The sequence below is a fragment of the Anomalospiza imberbis genome, chromosome 15, assembly GCF_031753505.1.
Source record: "Anomalospiza imberbis isolate Cuckoo-Finch-1a 21T00152 chromosome 15, ASM3175350v1, whole genome shotgun sequence".
In the NCBI taxonomy this organism is placed as follows: Eukaryota; Metazoa; Chordata; class Aves; order Passeriformes; family Viduidae; genus Anomalospiza; species Anomalospiza imberbis.
Genome location: NC_089695.1, coordinates 10,075,895 through 10,096,356, shown reverse-complemented (window position 1 = coordinate 10,096,356; position 20,462 = coordinate 10,075,895). Strand labels below are relative to the sequence as shown.

Sequence of the window (20,462 nt, the reverse complement as noted above, 5' to 3'; positions counted from 1 at the left end):
GCCCCTGCCAGTGTCTCTTGACATCCTCAATGTTCTCCTGAAAGTCTATTTATGCAGCTCCTTTTTAGCTCACACTCAGTGATTAAACACCCCGAAGTTTGCCATAAGGCTGACAGGAAAGGCACAAGCTGGGAGGACATGACAGGAGCACCTCAGGACTTTATAGTCCCAGGTTCACATCGTTAGTTCTGATATGCAGGGTTTTATCTGCTTTCACTGCTTCACTGATGAGTTTTGCCTTCCCTATGACAGCCCCTGGCTATTCAGTGTAGGGCACATTAACAAAGTGAGATGATCCTGTCTGAGTGGTTAATTCTTTTGCCTCGGTGGCAGATTTCTGTACTTTTAAGGGAAATAGAATTATTTCAGTAATAAAAGAGATACTGGTTTCTTTCTGCACGATTAATTCCAATCATCTGAGGCTGACCTCTGTCTCTCAGCTGTCTTGCCATAAGTTTCCTTATTTCTGCTGACACATTCTTCTGTCCAAGATAGGGACTCTCCTCTCCTCTCCTCTCCTCTCCTCTCCTCTCCTCTCCTCTCCTCTCCTCTCCTCTCCTCTCCTCTCCTCTCCTCTCCTCTCCTCTCCTCTCCTCTCCTCTCCTCTCCTCTCCTCTCCTCTCCTCTCCTCTCCTCTCCTCTCCTCTCCTCTCCTCTCCTCTCCTCTCCTCTCCTCTCCTCTCCTCTCCCTCTCCTCTCCCTCTCCTCTCCCTCATTACAGGCTCTTTCTCTGTTCAATATAATAGAAAATTAAAAAAAAAAATAAAAGTCTTTCTATTGCAGTGTTTTCTATCAGAAGTAACTTTCTATATGTTTATAAAATATAAAGGTACTTTATCATCTGTGGAGTGAAACTCCTACTTTTATGAGCAACTATGCTAAGAAAAAAACTCTCATTCTGTCATAAGAGCTGAAAAGTGTTTTCCCACAATGCATATAACATGTTAAGCTACCACAAGAGCTGTCACACATCAAATTAAATAGAAATGTGGAAAAGTGATCACTTAATGTGGTATCCACAGTGGTCTCTGAAACACCCTCTTTATTCCTATATGTAAAACTCTTCCTTTGGGTCCTTTCAATTCCCACTGAAGTCTTTGAGAAACTTTGTTCCATATTCCAGATAAATATTCATGTTTCTTATTTAATCCCCTGTAGCACAGGGCAGGGGCTTTTGGAGGTGACAGTACTTACCTGAGTCTTCCACTGCCTCTCAAAAATGCTGCTTTGGTGGCTTTGTTATTTGAGCTGATTGATGTGTGATTTTATTATGTTTTTTTTTTAGCCTTTTTTAACTTAAAAAGCTGTGTGAGTGATAGGCTGGAGGGAAGAACAATTTCCTTCCTATATCAGAGGTATGCACAGTACCAGGAAAAACCACTGCCATCTACTGGGATCCCAGGGCCATGGGACCAGCTAAGCTCCCACCATGGTTTCTGAATGCAGAAGCACTGGAAAACATTTTGCTTGAGCTCGCAGATCCTGATGCATTACCTTACTGACTCTGCCCAGGAGATAAAGCACTCAATGCTTTTAAGTGGCTGGTTTTGGAGCCAGGCAATCCCCTCCACTGCCAGGGCTTCCATTTCAATCAGAGATTTCCTGCCCTTCTGCACAGCCCTGGTCACACTGCTCTTCCTTGTCTGCTGCACAGGAGCATCCACAGTTTGTCCCTAAAAGCCTCCTCGCCTCATTTTCCAGCACTGAGGAAAGGGAAAGAGCGTTTAATGGGAACATTGAAAAAGCACTGCAGCATTCAGTCCTCTAAAATTCAATATCACACATCACCATTTGTCATTATGCTTTGAAGCATTCTGCCTTGAAGCTTTTGTCTTAAGCTCTGTTCTACTCCATGCCTGTGTCTAAGCAAAGCATTAGTGTCATCTTTAACTTGAGTGCCCATTCCCAGGTAAGAGAGAATGTTAAAAGGCTCTGTCACATCTCTGAGGAGATCTAAGGTCAGTTTCTGAAATGTTGATAGAGAGAGGGCTGGCAGTGCCCAAGGGGTCACTGTGTGTTTCATTAATGTCTGACAGAGAAAACAATGAAAACTGTACTGCTTGCTGTAAGCAACTAACAGATCAAAACTCATCCATGTTCTGATCTTCCTGATCCTTAACTTACTTTTCCTTCATTTTTGTAATAATCAGAATAAGATGATGTCCTGGGGTGACTTTATGATGCTGAATTGAATCCCCATACATCTGTTTAGCCCAAAAAAAAAGTTTTGTGCCTTTAAAATTAGATCCGAGAGCAAAGCGGGGGAGAGGAAAAGCAGTGGAATTTTTTCGTGGCTGTATTCAAAACCAGAGATAAGAGCTTCAGCTGTCTGTGTTGTCTGCAGCACAGACAGGGAGCAGGAGAGAACTCTCCTTGGATTTCAGTTAGATTTTTTTTAGTTAGCTGAGGCTGGAAGGTTTTTTGGAACTGTTCAGCTGTCGTTCATTGCGGGAACACCAGGACTGTCATCCAGGGGACCCCCAGGCTGCACTGCAGCTGGGACACCGGCTGGGCCCTAGAGAGACCAAGAGAAAACAAGGACATACCAACAAAAAAGACTCTTTCTCTCTCCAATACACAGAAAGAGCTTCTGAATTTGCTATCTCTTCAGAACAACAAGAGGTTCCATTGTTTAATATTATTAATCTTTTCATGTTTGTGAGTACTTTGCTTGTTAAATAAACAGTGTTTTCCACTTTTCTCCAAGGAAATCTTTTCTTGAACCAGTGGGGGGGAGGGGCTGCTTGAATTTGCTTTTTAGAGGAACCCCCTTGGAATTTTTTTCCCAAATTTGCCCTACACCAGGACAAAAACTCTTTTGGCGCCCAACGTGGGGCTTGAGAAAGTGGAAAAAACCTGTATGGACTGCATTTTGGTTGTGTTTACTCTGTGTTGGGATAAAGCAGTCAGTAGCCACGTTGCTTAAATTCATAATGTCCCTCTGGGTGGAGGCCTTCATGTGTTTCTGGTCCCAGGCTTTTTTGAGGTTTTAGCACTTTTCTGGTCCCTAGGCTTATTTTCTTATCTGGAGATAGCCCCAGTGTTGTCCTTAACATGCCTCTTTTACAGTAGAGGGGCACGGATTGGAATAGCTATTGTGCTGGGCTCGGTGATAATGATTTATAGGGAGTTTACAAAGGTACTGGAGTTTGTTCAAGGTATGTATGGTTTGTGGTGTCTTCAGCCTACCCTGTTTCCTAGCTCCAGTAGTATGCTTTGGAAGTTTATTAGTAATTGCACCCAGTTTGTTAGAGGAGGAGCAGGGGATGAGGCTTTTCAGCCCTTCCTTTCCTTCTTCTCCTTTGAATCTGTTAAGTCACTTTTTTAGAATGTTCTGTTTCCCCTGAATGTTAAAGAGACCACTTTCCTGGTATTTAATCTGGCAAGCTTCCTCTATATGGTCTGCAGCTTCTCTAGAGTGAGGGCTGAGATTTCCAGAGGAGCTGACCCAGCAGTGGACCCAGTCATGGAAAATCCTGAGTGGCATGGGGAATGGGAGGATATGGGCCAAACAGAAGACAGATGAACACCATCTAGGCTCTATGGCACTCTGCCTGTCTTTATTGCCTTGTACAAAATAAATTGTTCCACTGAACTGGGTTTTATGGCAATTCCTTCTCAATTTTCCTATATTTGTATTTTTATTGTAGCTGTTTCCAGACACATTGAAAAAATTGAAATTAAAATGTCTGATGAAGACTCTGAAATGCCAACCAGAAGTTTTTGACTGTCTCATTGGCAAGGACAACCAAATTTCTTTGTTTGAATAATTCTCACAATGCAGTGAACAATTGCAGCAGGAGGAGGAAGTCTGGATATTACTTGGGCCCTACATCCCAGAAGTCTGCACACTCACCAGTGTCATTTCCCTTACCATGAGTCACTACAAGTGTTGTTGAATTCATGATATCTGAAAAAAAAAATTTACAAAAAGGATCAATTCTCTACTGAGCTTCCTTCCACTTCAATTTTCTGTCCATTTGCCAGGAAGATAGCAAGCATTAGGACAAACATAAACACCGGGCATTAGCAAATGCCTCCTTGTGATACTGCTGTCATCACCTCAACCTTAAACTTTAAATGCTCAGAAGGACTAGGACTTATGATTTATAATTACCTTTTTTTGAAAGCTTTCTTTTTCATGAAAGCAGCTTAAAAGAAAGCATATTAAAATGTTAAAATTTCCAGGAAAATATTCTAAAGACCAAGGAGGTTAAAAGTACCCATCAATTTTCTTTGTTCTGATTGATTTATTCAGTGGAAGGGGTAGAGTTTCATTTTCTTTTTTTTTTTTTCTTCTTTTTGAGAAATGTAGACCCCAAAGCATAATTCATCTCAAAAGCATATTTTAAACAGCTGCTAATGTGCTGTTAATGAAGGAAAAGTGTTACTCCAGAGCAATCCTAATTACTGTGCAACTGTATTTCCTCCTGAACAGTAACAGTTCTGTTAGGCAAACACCTCAAAAAGAGTCCATTAAGTTCCCAAATCAATCATCGTTCACAGGTAGTGAAGATGAAAGCACATTTAGAATTTTCTCTGCTTTTCAGTCCCAAGAAAACTACAGATGGCAGCTCAAATCCTCCAGCTGGGTGATGCTTAAAGGGCTGATTCAGGGCAAGGGGCGGCTGCCAGGCATGGTCCCTGTCCCTTTCCCTGTCCCTGTCCCTGTCCCTGTCTCTGTCCCTGTGGCTGCCAAGCCCTCAGCAGCCTCTGCTTTCCTCCTCTCTTTTTTTCTTGACCCCTTCCTCCTCCCCTTCACCTCCAGAAAGTTCTACTCTTTGAAAGAGTAGAGCATTTTACATTTCCCTCCTAGGAACATCTATTCAGCCACAGAACTAATAAATTAAACCCTCGGTTCTACTTACAAAATTAGCTGCACTAGCAACATATTTATTTTTCATTTTTTCTTTCTATTCTTTTGCATTTTAATTATCCTTCTTTGTGATTAAAATAGCCACATTCTAAATTCAATCATCTCAAAGAACAATATGAACTAAAGTTTAATCTTTTATTATAGTACTGTTAGGTAGGATCTGGTGGTGCTGTAATTTTGCCATTAAGAAACTGCCCTTTTCACTTTTCTGCCATGCACCTTTTTTTTTTGCCTCTTTTTTTTTTACTTCTGACCAGTAAACTGAAGAGTCCCCGTTGCAAGGTACAAAACAGGTACTCTCTGTACCAGAGCACCAGAGCTTTTCCTACTGCTTTTGAATTTGTCTTTTTGTCCTACCAGTAAAGAATGAGCTGTCATATTTTGAAAGGTACTCTGAGATAAAGCATTTAGAGTAGCAAAATACCAGCCAGATCTCATAATTTGCAGGAGAGCCCTGCAGAATGGCTCCCTTTTGGTCTTTACAAAGTGAATAGAACAATTTAATATTAGTGCTGTGTTAAGCTGCTGTGTCAATGGCCTTGGCAAAGTCACCACAGTGTTTTTCAGCTTGACTTCCAAGCCCCTCTCTGTGTCTTTTCTGAATCTCAGGGTACACTGTCTTACCCCAAGAGGTAAGTTGCTCAGAGGCATTTTGTCAGTGCTGACCACTGATGGATTTTGGGGTTTGGCTCACATATTCTGCTTTTTAATTATATAAATACAGCTTTTCTCTAGAGAAGACAAGGAGCAGAAGCACTGCACGTTCTGCCACTACCTGGGGGTCTGGTGTGCCTGGTTTGCAGTTTTCTGTTTGTTTATTTGTTGGACAACAAAGACACGACCTGTCATGTTCCACGGGCAAGTTCAGAAGTTTATTCCCTGGAATCTCTTCCTCTTCAGACAATGCTACTGATGTCTCTATTTCTGCTTTTCTTACAGTTCGTTGCTCACCCCAACTGCCAGCAGCAGCTGCTCACCATGTGGTACGAAAACCTCTCAGGCTTACGGCAGCAATCCATAGCTGTGAAGTTCTTGGCTGTTTTTGGGGTCTCCATTGGGCTGCCCTTCCTTGCCATAGCCTACTGGATCGCTCCCTGCAGCAAGGTACAAACTCCTGATGGTCTGGGGGGTTTACGGGCATTTTTACCCAGGGCCTGCAGTGAAAGCCCAGATTTTTCCATAAAGATGTTGGGAAGTGATTCATGGTATCCTCTAAGATTGCCCCATGGGAGAACTTGGGGTGCTGCTTGACAGACACAAATGAACTGTCATGATCTGAGATTCATCTTTACAGGGAAAGAAGTGGGGTGGGGGGAAAGAGGGTGAGGGAATGGTAACAAGAAAACAAAAGGAAAAAGAAATGTATAGGAGATAACAACATAGGAGTGAAGAAAAAATAGAAGAGCCACCAAAACTGGGAATAACTAAAGGAGGAGATTCTTGTTTTTGTTAACTCTGATGTTTAAATTCTTGTTCTTTTATGCACTTTTTGTTGTGGGTTCTACCCTTCTTCAGGGCTCCTTTGTTACCTTTCCTCCTTCTTTCTGAGCTTGTGGTTTTAATTACTGGAACATTGTTGTGGTTTTAGTTAAAGCAGCATTATTGTGGTTTTAGTTAATAGAGCATAATTGTGGTTTTAGTTAGTGGAACATTACTATGACACATGGGCCTGAAACTCTGGCAAGCCCCAGGAAACTTCTTAATGTTGCAGCAAAGACTAGACTTAATCATAAAATCTTTATGGTTTTGAGGGAAGAGATGATGAAACTTGGAATACTGCTGTATATCTAAATATAGATCAGATGGAGGAGGAGAGTTTGTTGAGACCTAGAAGTCAAAGGACCAGAGCCAAACATTAGCTTAGATAAATCTCAAGTTGTTTGTGATATGAAATCTGTAGAGGTTTTGTCCTGAAAGAATCTGCTCAAACGAGTGGAGATAAATAAGTGTGTGGCTGAGCGACAAATAGCTTTGTCACTGCTCTTGCCACAGCAAAAGGGGTGGCAGGGGAGAAGATCATTTCACATTCAGCAATAGCCAGCATCATCCCTTACAAGGTAGATGTCTTCTGCAGGAAGCTTGTCACAGGTACTTAAATTTGATCAAAATTACCTGTCACTGGTATTGTATTCAGTCTTGAAAGAATCTTCTTCCACTTCCTCTAAAAACCAGTGAGGAATCCTTTCTAAATTTATCAAACTCAGTTGTAGATCCATCAATTACTATTGAGGAAAGACTGAAATTTAAAACACATGTTAATACAATCAGAAAAAGTTCTTCAGTACATCTGAGATAACAAAACACGTTTAAGCCTTGGTCTCCTCCAAAATAGCTCCAAGAGGAGTACTTTGTGTTAGAGTATATGAGGATGTAACTTAATCTCCTCAAGGTCTGTACCAACAGAAGCCCCTCATTTTTCATGGGTAATAGACAGGACTCCAGAGGTGCTCACAGAGAAGTTCATGCCAAATCCAGGCTGTGCTGTGGGTGCTTTTGGCTGGGTCGTAGAGGGAATTATTGTGTGGAATTACCACTTCGATTCCTTCATGTCAGACCCCATAAATCCCAGTCTAGCAGGGATTTATGAAGCTGTTTAATTTCCTTCACTTCTATTGAATGTCTTGGGAGTTGGCACACCAGCCAACAGCAACATTTGTGGTGCAGTCTCAGAATTACAGAGGCCACATTTGAATATGGAAATAGGTGGAAAGAACAATTAGACTAGAAATGAGTGGAGAATTTAAAAGAAAAACATAAAAACTAAGAGGAAAGAAACTGAGGCAACCCCCCGCTAAAACTAAAACAGTTTTACAGCAGAAGTGAAAAATTATTGAGAAAGTTACTTGGTTTTAATTTCTTGAGGTAGGTATATTAAAATTTAAAAAGAGGGGGAGGGGGATACTTAACTTTTCATCAACTTTGATTTCATTATCCTAGACCTTTCATGCATTCTCATTTTTCAATGTTCCTTCATTTTCACCCCACTAGACTGTGAAAAACCACATGTAACCTTCTAGCACAAAGCCCAGTTGAAATTTCTTTCAGGCAGGTATTGTCTCTCTGGATTTGCCTTGATCAGAACAATGTAGTCTTGATTTTTGATTGGAGCCTGTGATAGAAATAACTGAATCACAAACACAATTTTTTCCCGAACAATTGGTACCTCACCCAAAATCATCACTGTTAATTTCAAGGGCTGCAGGTTGATCCAAAAGCCTGCTATCCTCTCACAGTGTTATTGCAGAAAATTCTACATGGGCAGCATCTCCACTCTGAGCAGCCCAGTTTTGTCCTGGTCAACTTTACAAGTGTTTTATTTGGCTTTTACTGATGGAAGCAATCTTGATGTTACACAATTGGGCAAATAAATCATTTTTCCACAGTAATAACCAGTTAAGATATTTAACTGAAATCAGGCCTGTCTTCAGAGACTCACAAGTGCCCAGGCATGAGTCAGGGGCTCATTTCTGGACCAAAGCAGTGAGAAAAATGGAGAAAAATCTCTAATGTGGAATACTGCAATAGGAGCTGTCCTGAGCGACACTACTGTGTGTCACATTCTTATGATGATCAAATTCTGCAGGTTCACATAGGGCAATAGAGGAATTCATATTCAAAATTCCTTCACTGATGTATCTTAGTTAGGAACATGCTTTAAAGCCTGTCCTCCCCAACAGAAAACTTTCTTTAATAAAGCTCTGTGGGGTTAGAATGTACCATACCAAATACTACCCATAAAAATTGGTACACAGTATTGACTGGAGTTTGTACCTCAACCTTACATGTTTGTTTTTCATTCAGTTGCAAAGAACTGACTTTATTAAAACCAGTTTTAGTGTCAGTCAGTCATTCATTCACTTCATGACCCATGAAGTTTAAGCTTATCCTATGCTGAAATATCCTTGCTGACTCATCCATGCCCTGGAGGCCATGACTCTGAAATAAGCTGTTGCTTTATATGTTGGTCTCCAAAACATTTTTTCATTGGTGATCAAAAGAGAAAAGAGATTGGATAGAAAAATTGCACAGTCTGTTGCCTGAAAATGTAATTACAAGAGCAAGAGGGGCTTTTTGGATTGTCTCCAGAGTTTCAAGATGTGCTTTCTTTCTTCTCTGGTTAGTTGAAGTGCACGCTCAAGCATCACAACACTGAGAGGTCACTCACACACAGCCCTCGCTGTCTGGGCTGTTCTCACATTTTCCTGAAGCCATGCTGGGGATTTGTGGAGTGCAGCTCCCACTGCAACAGACTGTGCACTGTTGAAGCACTGGAACTTTAATGGTTGCCTCTGCCTAAGCCATAGCTGTACCTTTTTACCCCTAAAATTCACGAGATCACTACAATAGTATCCTTCCTGCTTCTGCTATGGGCACAGCACTGAGCATAGTAATGGATTTTTTCCTTATGCTTCTGGAAAAAAAATACTTTTTTGTTCCCATCTCTTCGAGTATTTGAAAAATTTTGTAATGATATCACACTCTATGTTTTTGTTTTCACATGAATGTGTGCTTAATTATTTTCCTATTGTAGAGATAGGATACTAAGTTGTGAAATTACCTGCTCTCTTAAGAATGAACTTTTGTATTCACACACTGTCAGTGTTTCTATCTTAGCAGTAATAGCCAGACACTACCCTGTAATCCTGGTTTGATGAAAGGTGGAATTTTGATTTTCTAAAAAATCAAGAAATTGATACACTCATGCAACTACACACCTTGAGTTTAGCTGGATCATGTTGTTTGAAAAATCTTATTGTCATAAAGCATTGGACTGGCTGGAGGAATTGACACTTCATAATTTTTTTACAGAATATTTTAGTCAACATCTTCCATAGCTCTTAGCTAAAAATTAGATTTCTGAGAAGATATAAAAAGCATCAGCTCAAAAAAATAATGGTAAGCTTTCTGCAGTAATAAATGGGACAAATGGCTGATGTAACATTAACTAAATGCAGATTTCAATTAAATCATGAGAGAAGTAGGGGAAATTACCCACAGAATTAATTTGATTTTGTAATACACAGGATTATTTCTCTGATAACTGAGACTATGCTACTTTAATCTAAGGTCTTTTTTTTTTTTTTTACATTTCTATAGACAGCAGGAAAAGTCTATGAGGATTCATGATTCAATAGGTATTGCTTTTCCTCTTTTAGTGAATTCAGGGTAGAAATGAGTCTCATACAGATTGCAAATGTACTTCCTTAAAAATTTCTTGCTAAGGATCCATGGCTGTTGTTCCACTTTACTCTTGTAATCTGGACTCTCTCAGGTCATAGGAAGAAAACATCTGAGATTATTACTGTGTGATTTCAGACCTATCCCATCACCCCATCAGTTCAGTACTGAATGTATAAATTCTACTACAAAGCATAAATCTCCACAACATCAACCATAAAAAACTGTTGAGAATTACACCAATGGTGACAGCACAGGAGGCAAACCAGAACTATCAGGGTTGAGACTGGTTTTAACACACTTCATCCACTCCTATGTCTGCCATATTATTCCTAGACAAGGTTAAATAAACTTGGGTTTCAAGTCAGTGCAATATCTACCCAATGAAACATGTCCTTACAGACCTCAGAGAATGTTAATAAGTACCTCGGGAAAGAAGAGATATTTTCATTCTCTTTAATGGAAATTCTCTTCAGTATTTAGAAACATGCACATTTTCCAATAGGATTTCCTATTCTGTCAACTTTATAAAATGTTTTATTGACATTTTAAAAACTCTGATAAGACAAAGAAATAAACCCCAGAATCCTAGGACTTCCTTTGAATTTCTGCTAGACCTAGAGATCTCTGGTTTTGAAATATTTCCTGTTCTGCCATAAGCAGAGACCAGGGCTCCTTGGAATTAATCTGCTATTGGAGATAAATACGAAAACAAGTAATTTCCTTTTTATGTCCTTTTTCCTATGAAGCTTTATTATCAAATCAGTGGATATTTATAAAAAATGGATGATACCTTGGCATCAAGGGGAATGAATCAATGAGTAATAAACTGAAAAAATAAATTCCAATCAGCTTTGAGAGGAGTTTGGAAAGGCCCCATCCAGGCCAGCTCTTCCATTGTTTTGTCCAACAGTACAGGCTTTGGCTCTAGTGCTCCTGAAAATGCTTCTACTCTTTCTATCTTTCTGGAGTAATGTTTTCTTGGGTCACAGAAAATTTAAAATTTAAAGAGTGATATTTAAATTTATTAACCAAGAAAGCTTGTCAAGAAGAGCAGAACAACGATCTGTAGTGAAGAGACCTGCTGCTCTTGTTCTTGGCATAGTGTCTTGAAGTAAATCCTTGTGTTCTGGGAGTAATTCTCCAGTTTTGGTTCTAATTATGAGAGAAGACTATCATAGTAAAGCATATGAAAAGCATTACTAAAGCATATTTAAACAGAAGGCTATTTCTTACACATTGGTAATGAACCAAGAATTCACCATCAGTAAAATATTCTAATATATAATAATGATTTAAGGATGAGAATTGTGTCCATCATTAGGATTTATATTGGCACATGAGTGCATTCATATAACACATGCACAAACAAACATGTCTCTCATACAAATGTCCTGGCTCTTCATTTTCCACTCACCATATGGCCAGGGCAATTAGATATTACATGTGGGTTAAAGAGGCACTGTAAGACATTGCCAGGCACAGAAAATTACCCAATGCACAATGTCTAGCAATAGAAAATAACAACTTGAACAAATCTAAACCCTATTTAGCTAATGATCCAGAATCAATTACTGAATCCTTCTCACTGTGGGCAAAAGGTTTCAAATTTTTATAGTGAAAAAAACTATTGGGAGGTGGGTAAATAAAAACCTTACGGCTGTGCTTGTTCCATTGCAGCTGGGACGTACCCTTCGAAGTCCTTTCATGAAGTTTGTGGCTCATGCAGTTTCTTTCACAATCTTCCTTGGACTGTTAGTAGTGAACGCCTCAGATCGGTTTGAAGGAGTCAAAAATCTCCCCAATGAGACCATCACAGATCATCCAAAACAAATATTCAGAGTCAAAACAACCCAGTTCTCATGGACAGAATTGCTGATCATGAAGTGGGTATTGGGTAAGTAAAACCAAAATGTCTACGAGTCCTCTGTGGAAATTCAACCTCATTAGGAATAGCATGATACACTGTGACAAGACAAAGAAAAAAGAAAAATGGGAAAAAAAACTCTGAAAAAACAAGCAAAAACAAACAAAACAAAGAAAACACCCAGAAAACACAACCTAAGCTAAACAAATGAAAAGCCCGAACCAAGAAATCTCCCCAAAATTGAAACAACCCACTATGGGTCTAGAGGTTGATGTCAAGAGTTTTGATTAAAAGGGGAGTGAAGAAGACTTTAATCTTGGCCACCACTTTTGAAAACACGGAATGACACTTAGCAAATTCTATTTACCTGATTTTTCCACTTTCCATCGTAAATGCTATAGATGTTGCCTATTTATCTGTTGGTTTAATCATTGCATCTTAAAGAAGGTAATGTAATAGAAACTTGTGGCTTCACTCTGGGACAAAGTGAGCAGAAAGAAGTGTGGTGAGTCTGTCTGATTTATTACCCTGCCATGAGATCCTGCTGTAATTCACTGAACCCCAGTGTCTTTGTCTGCAAAATGAGTATTATGTCATTTGCTTTTCTTGTAGTACACTCCAAGGTCTAGTGATGAAACCTTCTAGGCAAGTAAGAGCTAGATTTTATAAAATTCATAGTATGAAATTTTTACCGGTGAGAGGACAGTGCACTGCTCAAATCTTATAATAGAAATTAAGTTATTCAACAATTACAAAGTAAGGATTCATGTGGGTGAACCCTTTGAGTGCAAAAGTGTGCCACATGGACAAGTCAAATTTCTAAGGAGTTTCAGACAAATTCAGATGTCTCACTTTTCCTACAGGCATCATTTACTCCTGGCAGGTCACTTAGCTTGAACCACTAATCTAAACAAGCTCAGGAGAATTTATTGGGAAATTGAGCTTATCAACTCTGTAGAATCTTTGTCTACCTCTTCTGTAGCTATTTTTGTTCACCACCATGATTTTGATTCTCTTCTTGCAGCAAATAATTCCACTGTTCCATAAGTACTGATGCCATTAAATTCCCCTGAAAAATAGGATATGGCTTCTCTATCAGATGACTTCCTGGCCAATGTTTCTTTGTTCCAGGTCCCCACGATAATCAGAATCCCATACAGGATATTAGGCTAGAAAATACTGAATAGATGCCAGACTGGATAGAGTAAGACTGTAAGATATATTTTTAAAATTATATTAAAGCAGTTGGACAAGATGATTAGATTTTAAACTAGGTATTCTTTTCATATAGGCAGTAGGTATCTGTCTCTTGTTGAGTTCCTGAGAGATGAAGAAGAAAACATTTCATTTAAAGCCAAGGTTTTCACTTTTCTGGGAGAAGAAAGGTGATTCATTGTACAGACTCCTGAATATAATGAGATTTTCTAATGACTACCTACATCTGCACTGACAATCTTCTCTGGCCATTTTACCTGCCTGCCTCCATAAAGTTTCAGCAATATGTTTCAGCAGTAATGTTTCAGCAATACTGAGGTTAAAGTTTGGTGCACCTGGCCTGCAGACACCTGCACTTGTTGAGCCCCATGTGTGACCCTGAATTTCAAGGATTGTAAAAGCACTAAGGATAGCAACTTTTGGTGCTAAAATCTTAGAGATATTATAAATACCTATGTACAAGTAGAAATATAGTGAAAGTGGCCAACATAGACCTCCCTAGTGGACTTCTCTGATGGAGTGACTGTGTAAGTGCACAAGGACAAGCTGCAGATGTCATTTAACTGGACTTTTGTAGAGCCTTTGACATGGATCCCCACAACGTCCTTCTCTCTAAATCAGAGATAGAAGGATTTGATGGGTGGACTGATAGATGAATAAGAGAGCTGTTGGAGGGTTGTGTGGTCAGTGGCTCAGAGTCCACTGATGGACATCAGTGACAAGTGGTGTCCCTCAGGGGTCTATATGGGGACCAGTGTTATTTTATTCCAGCATTAGTGACACAGACACAGGGCTCAAGCGCACCATATTGAGCTGGCAGATGGTAAATGTTGAGGCTGACACACCTGAAGGATGGGATGAATTGTCCAGACAAGTTTAAGGAATCGTGGGGATCTCATGAGGTTAAACAAGACCAGCATCCCCTTTGTAGATGGTGCACAGCAATTTTGGCTCATGAACCCAGGGCTCATTGCATGCCTTGGCTGCCTCTTCCCTGTGGCCAGTCTCCCATCTCTTGCCTTCAAATGAGGAAGGCTGGCACTTTCCTTGTGAACAGTATGGACTGAAGTGTGCTGAAGGCAGGAGGGTTTATTTCTAAGCCCCACTGCCAAAGCAGCTAGGGTAGCAGTTAAACTCTGGGTAGATGCAATTTAAGCACTATTAATCTCTTAATCCAGCAGCCTTTGGTGGACCCAGGAAGGCTCAAAGGCAGCTCTGCAACATCAGCTGCTCCTGATATGTACGAGGCCAGAGGATATAAAAATCTGACAAACTGTTCCTTTTTGTGCTCAGGTGGTGAACAGCAGTTCTTGCACACTCCCATTTTTCTTCCAGATGGGCTGTGCCTGTATCTTGTCCTTCCTTCCCCTGCTGAAACCAGAATTGCCTATCAAGGTGCCATTTCTGATTATCCCTGCTGTGGGAACAAGAGACATGCAGCATCTGGAGCCTAGGAGCTGCTCATATCCCACATCTCTGAGCATCAAACTCAGGGAAATTCCCCCTGCCAGAGCCATTGGGGGCCTCAGGAACACCACACTGCAATGTAATCACATCCTGTTAGAGTTGCTTTGTCTAACTACTTATTTCTTACACCTCATCTTATGTCTCATCCCCTGAATTTTAGCTGATTTTTCTCTTCTCAATACTTTTACTAAGGAAGCTTTGAATTACTCTCTCACAATGTGTATACAATTACCCAGAAGTACTGACCAATTACTGTAACTTTTCTACTTGTCCTGAATAGACATTTTTAAAAAATGATTGCCACAAAGTTGGAGAAAAGAATGGTGGAAATTATAGGCCAGTGGCATGTTAATTTCACAGATGGATTCTTATTTTAGTCTGACTCCTCAGTTTTAGACACTTCTCACTTCATTAATCTGTGACTTAGGTATATTAAAACAGCAAGATTAGAAATAAATTTGGATGGGAATCATTTCTGGTCATCAGTGAACAAGTGCTTTGTTGGGCAATGCTACCACACGTGATATTTCCTTAAGTGCTTTAGTACCTTTATAAAGCACACATGTGTAATGCACAGGGCTAATGGCTCCTATCCATCATTTCTGGAATGCTTTTTTTTCCAAAGTAGAAATGTTTCTTTAATATTTCATCCTTGCTCCAGGAAAATTCCTGAGAAACCAATTCTTCCACCTTCTCCCTTAGGCTATTTATTATTAAATCTCACTCAGGGCGAGTGACAGCGTGGGATGAAGTTCCTGCTTTTACACAGCCAAGCACCATGGAGGAGGAGAGGGGGAGGCTTCTCTCCTGCCCTCTGCTCAGCATTCTGCAGATCTCGCTCTCTCCCAGGACAGACCTATACTGGGCATAACCTAAATCAGGGTACATCTCCAGGGAGATTCCAGGGCTGTGCAGGTCACGGGCTCACTGTGACCTTGGCTGATGGTGCTGTGGATAGCTCAGCTTTCCTTTTTCTCTTTAAATCCTTCCCCATGCACAAGGACTGAGAGCAGCAGTTCTGCCCTCCTCCACCCTCAGGCTAAATTCCCACTGACCTGTTTCCCTCTCTGTAACCCGACTTCCCAGCCACCTCTGGGGACACCCCGTGCTTCCAAGAGGTTCAGAAGTAGCCAAGCAAAAGCATTTACATGCCACACCATAAGAGCTGCCAGCAGAGAGGATGAAAGGAGTTCACAGAAAGGAGAAGATTGCAGGAGGTCACATGGAAATTGGCAGGCTCTGCTCCTTCCTGATTAAGTGTGAATTTTGCTGCTGCTATGGAAACAGGACTGGATAAAGCACAGGAAATATTTATCAGTGGGTTAAATATTCCAGCACTTCAGCTATTCAGGAGCAAGACTTCGGCCCTGGAGCCCTGCTGGGATTTAAAGTTGGGCAATTTGGTGAATCTGACCTAAGATCTTTGACTGAATTCACTTGTCCACTCCAGCTCTTCCTAGTAGGACATGGATGTCAAATATTTGAATTCACTACGTTTGGCATTTAGGTTTATTTGTAAGTCTGTTGTCAGAAATCATAAATTTGGGCTAAACTCAGTGTTTTCAGAATGGTAGTTCAGACTTTAATATATGAAAATTCATTATTTAATACAGAAAGCTTTATGAAATTGGAAGGACAGAACTTCTCTCTTACCCTTTTTTAATCATACTAAACTTACTCTTGAACAGTTCTGTTTGCATTCTCAAAATGGACACACCCACTATCTTAGGGAAGGAGGAAAAGAGCAGCAGAGCAAGCAGTGCCATCTTCAGTGCCACGGTGTAGGAAGGTCATTTTGGGGACAAGAGAGGAAATCTGCATTTTTTCTGACTATATCAGCAGTAGAATTTTCTAGTGTCATCAGAATTTCTGAACAGTGCTTTTTCTGTCATCATCAGAAATCAGCTTTTCCATTGACTTATATAGTGACATTTTGGGATTTCTGCTTCATAAGCACAAAAAGGCATACAAACTAAAAGGTTGTATTCATTTTTAAGAAAAGATGACATGAGCCATTCTCAATAAATTTGTTTAATTAAAAGGTGTTTTCCTTCGGTCTTAGAAGCCACTGCAAGCAGGAAACAAACAGATCTGTCTGAATACAGAAACACCTTCTGTGTTTGCCAGTTAAAGATGCTCTGATCCCTCCACAGGTATGATATGGTCAGAGTGCAAGGAGATCTGGGAAGAGGGTCCACGTGAATATGTGGTGCATCTCTGGAACCTGCTAGACTTTGGGATGCTGTCCATCTTCGTGGCATCATTCACTGCCAGGTTCATGGCTTTTCTTAAAGCGTCTGAGGCACAGCAGTACGTAGATCAGTACGTTCAAGATGATGACCTCAATAATGTCACCCTTCCCCCTGAAGTTGCTTACTTCACCTATGGTAAGATGCTTTTTGCCATCTAACACTTCCTGTTCTTTTAGGTTAATATGTGGGAGTACTGAAAGCAGTTTTCTTTATGTGATATTTATATAGTTTTCTTCTAAATAAACCAAATTATTTTCCCTAGATCTACCCATTCCAGCCATCTTCCTAACCAGTCAGAAAGGACCCAAACTTCATTCAGCCTCTGCTCTTGTGCTACGGCTACATTCAGGTCAATCACATCCTGAAAATGTAGCTTGAGCAACAGATAATCAGGAACTCTGAGTGAGCAGAATAGAATTTAAATTACACATGAATTAATCTGCTTGGCTTTCCAAATGAGAGAGGAGGGAAATGTGTGAACAAACACAGAAGCTGAGTTTGCTGCAGCTCTGCATTTCTGTTACATCCAACACCTCTACAAAAATAAATAAGAATAGCAATAAAAATAGCTGCTGTTCATCAAAACCTACATTTCTGTAGAGCCTTTATCAGCTATAAGTGCTGACATTGGGAAATGCAAGCCACAGCAGTGCCTTGAAAATGTTCTTTTGGATGGCTGAAATGGTTTTCCTGTGCTGTACAGAAATGAACAGAGCTTCACATCCATGTGGGGACTGGAGACCCTGAACACCTCTGCAAGCTCCTGATGGCACCCTGGGCAGAACCCATGGGGATTTTTGCTCACGGGGGGGCTGCAGGAGCTCCAGAGCTGGGCACTAAGGAGCACCAGAGGCTCCCTAAGGCTGTAAGGTGGTTGTTCTGGTGCTGTGCTTGGGCTGGAGAGGAGAGCTGAGGCAGCACTTCCTCCACTATAGACCCACACAGCCCCAGAGCCACGGGCCTGACCCACAGCAGTTCCAGAGCCACAGGATCTGGGTGGCCCCAGCAGCTCAGCTCTTGCATCTCTCTCTGCCCACACAAGCCAAGAGCCACGGAGACGAGGCTGTGGCTCTTCCCTCTCTGCCTGGCTGCTCACCCGTTTAAAGTGAGTTCATGACACAAAGGTGAAAGGGTCCAGAACAGAACATCCCAATGAGGTTCTATGAATTCCTCCATCTGCTGCTTTTCCTTTGGTTCAGATTACTGCAAATAATGCCTAAGTTTACTGCTGTGGCTCTGAAGATGTCACATGTTTTAACTGTGAGTCACAATCTTTCCATCAAGAACCTGAGTTGATGCAAGGACACTTATAAGCCATATTAATATAAATGTTTACATTTCATCAGATTAGGTAAATGATGCATATCTGGGACTTTCTAAAGTAAAAATATTAGAGTAACTAGACTTCAGATAATGGTTTTAATTTAGAGATAACATGAAAATGGTACACAGTGTTTATACCTGCTTTATCTGAAAAAGTCCTAACTTTCTTATCTAATGGTGAGGATAGAGATCTTGGTCTCCCAAATGCTTCCTTTCCAAATACTGAAACAGTGCCCTGTATCCAGCTCCACTGCTATACTCCACATGTTGTGGTTTGGTTCTCAATCTCAAAAGCTTCAAACAGAGAAGGCAGAGCACTGTTGATATTCAACTAGAACACAGAAAATATCAAATTTGTTTAAAGCCATGCTGTTTTTCTTCACTGTGTGGATTCAGTAAATCCCAGTGACTTGGTCATTTCCTGCCTTTACCGTGCAAAAAATACAACTAATTCACCATATTTGTACAGCCTATTGTGGTCCAGTGAACAATTGCCCCAAAGTTGTTCTTTTTCTCTTTAACTCCCACCCAAATGCAAGACTGAGTCTGGAAAAGGGTCATTTATCACAGCAGCTTCCATCTAACCCTTTTTGTTACTAACACCTAGTGTACATGTATTGTTTTAGCCAGGAACAAGTGGCTCCCCTCGGATCCCCAGATCATTTCAGAAGGCCTGTATGCCATAGCTGTGGTACTCAGCTTCTCCCGCATTGCTTACATTCTTCCAGCCAACGAAAGCTTCGGCCCCCTGCAGATCTCTCTGGGGAGGACCGTGAAGGATATCTTCAAGTTCATGGTCATCTTCATCATGGTGTTCCTAGCCTTCATGATTGGGATGTTCAACCTTTACTCATACTACCTTGGTGCAAAGTACAACCCCGCGTTTACAACGTGAGTACCCGCGGGAAGGAGGCTGCTCTGCAGGGCTCCGTCCCCTCTGGCCTCTTGCTGCTGGTGCAAGGTCTGCTCAGGTGCTTCCTGCTGCAGCTGGGTGGGGAGATCACACCCAGGTTTTGACAGGGAAACTTGTACCACAGCCTGCAGCCCTGGCAGCCAGCTCTAGGCCTGAGTGTAGGGAAAGGAGCAGTTCAGAACCGGGTATTTCTGGAAATCAACATAGCAGATCAGGGAAATGTTTGGTGAGATGTTCAGTTCGATGTTTCATGAGAAGCAGTGGAGAACTTAAACTTAAGAATACTGTTCTTAAACCTGTAAGATGAAATGCATGTAAAATAAGGAAGGCTTTTGCTTCTCTGAGATCAGTTTTGTAGGTTCAATTCCCATAGGGGCCATTCATTTAAGAGTTGAACTTAATGGTCCTTGTGGGTCCCTTCCAACTCAGATTGTGTGGTCTTTTTTAGGACATCATCTCAGTGCAGCTGTGATTATTGGGTGCCCTTCTGCAGAGCCAGCTGGTGCTCAAAACAGAGCAAAGCCACCCAGGGTGCCTGGGTTGTGGGGTTTAAGTCCTGACTGGGAGCTTTTCAGCAGAAGCCCTGTGAAGGCTGCACAGAGCATCACACCAGGCTCCCCCCCACAGTGGCTCTGCCTGGACCATGCTCACCTGCCAGCACTCCCAGCCCTGCAGAGCTGTCTGTGCTGGGGTCCATCCCTCACCTTGTCAGGGATGTTGGGAAGAGAAAGAGGTTGGCAAATGCCAATGGAATGAGGTTCAGGGTGAGGCTGCTTTTGAACTTACAGCCTTTTGGTGGCAGGACAAAATGCAGTCTCAATTCTCCAGGACCCCAGGAACACAAGTCCCAATCCTGTAGGGGACAGCTGAGGTCCTGAAGGAGTTTTCAGAGAAGGGGACAGTCCTGCTGAGTATGAAGGATGTGTCCCATGCATCCAGGGGAAAGCCTCCTCCCTTGCACTGCAATGTGGCACCAGCACAGCACTGGGACAGGATGTTTTGTGTCTCACAAATCCACTTTGACTCGCCTTAGGGACACAGAGTGGGGCTTTCTTCCCACAAACCTGTGGCAATCTTGGCATGATGTTTTCCCCTGGCTGTGACCTGACTTCCAGGAAACCACTCCAAAGCCACGGTGCCTGAGCCCACTGTAGTTACTGTGTGCACAGCAGACATTTGATGCTGCATTTGATGTATCAGCTCTGGAAGGTGTTACACAGTGAGCCTGTGGCTAAGCTCATCACTCCTCTTGGAGAAATGAGTTTTCCAGCATCATTTCTGTCCTGCAAGTGGCTGTTGCCTTCCAGTTTTACCACACCACCCTCTTGTGCCACATGTAACCTGTAACACAATGTTTACTTTCCCTTATTG

At 41.4% G+C, this 20,462-nt stretch overlaps 1 protein-coding gene across 3 annotated transcripts in view; it reads left to right on the top strand.

The window, feature by feature from the left end:
* TRPC7 (transient receptor potential cation channel subfamily C member 7) overlaps positions 1 to 20,462 on the top strand; it is a 73,544-nt gene that overhangs the window by 37,136 nt on the left and 15,946 nt on the right. For 2 of the 3 annotated variants that reach the window (XM_068205791.1, XM_068205790.1), the window contains exons 4-7: positions 5,816 to 5,980; positions 11,735 to 11,951; positions 16,757 to 16,990; positions 18,805 to 19,069. In XM_068205791.1, the coding sequence (XP_068061892.1) occupies positions 5,816 to 5,980; positions 11,735 to 11,951; positions 16,757 to 16,990; positions 18,805 to 19,069 (881 nt within the window). The remainder of the gene's footprint in view (positions 1 to 5,815; positions 5,981 to 11,734; positions 11,952 to 16,756; positions 16,991 to 18,804; positions 19,070 to 20,462) is intronic. The other variant, XM_068205792.1, reaches the window with a different exon arrangement.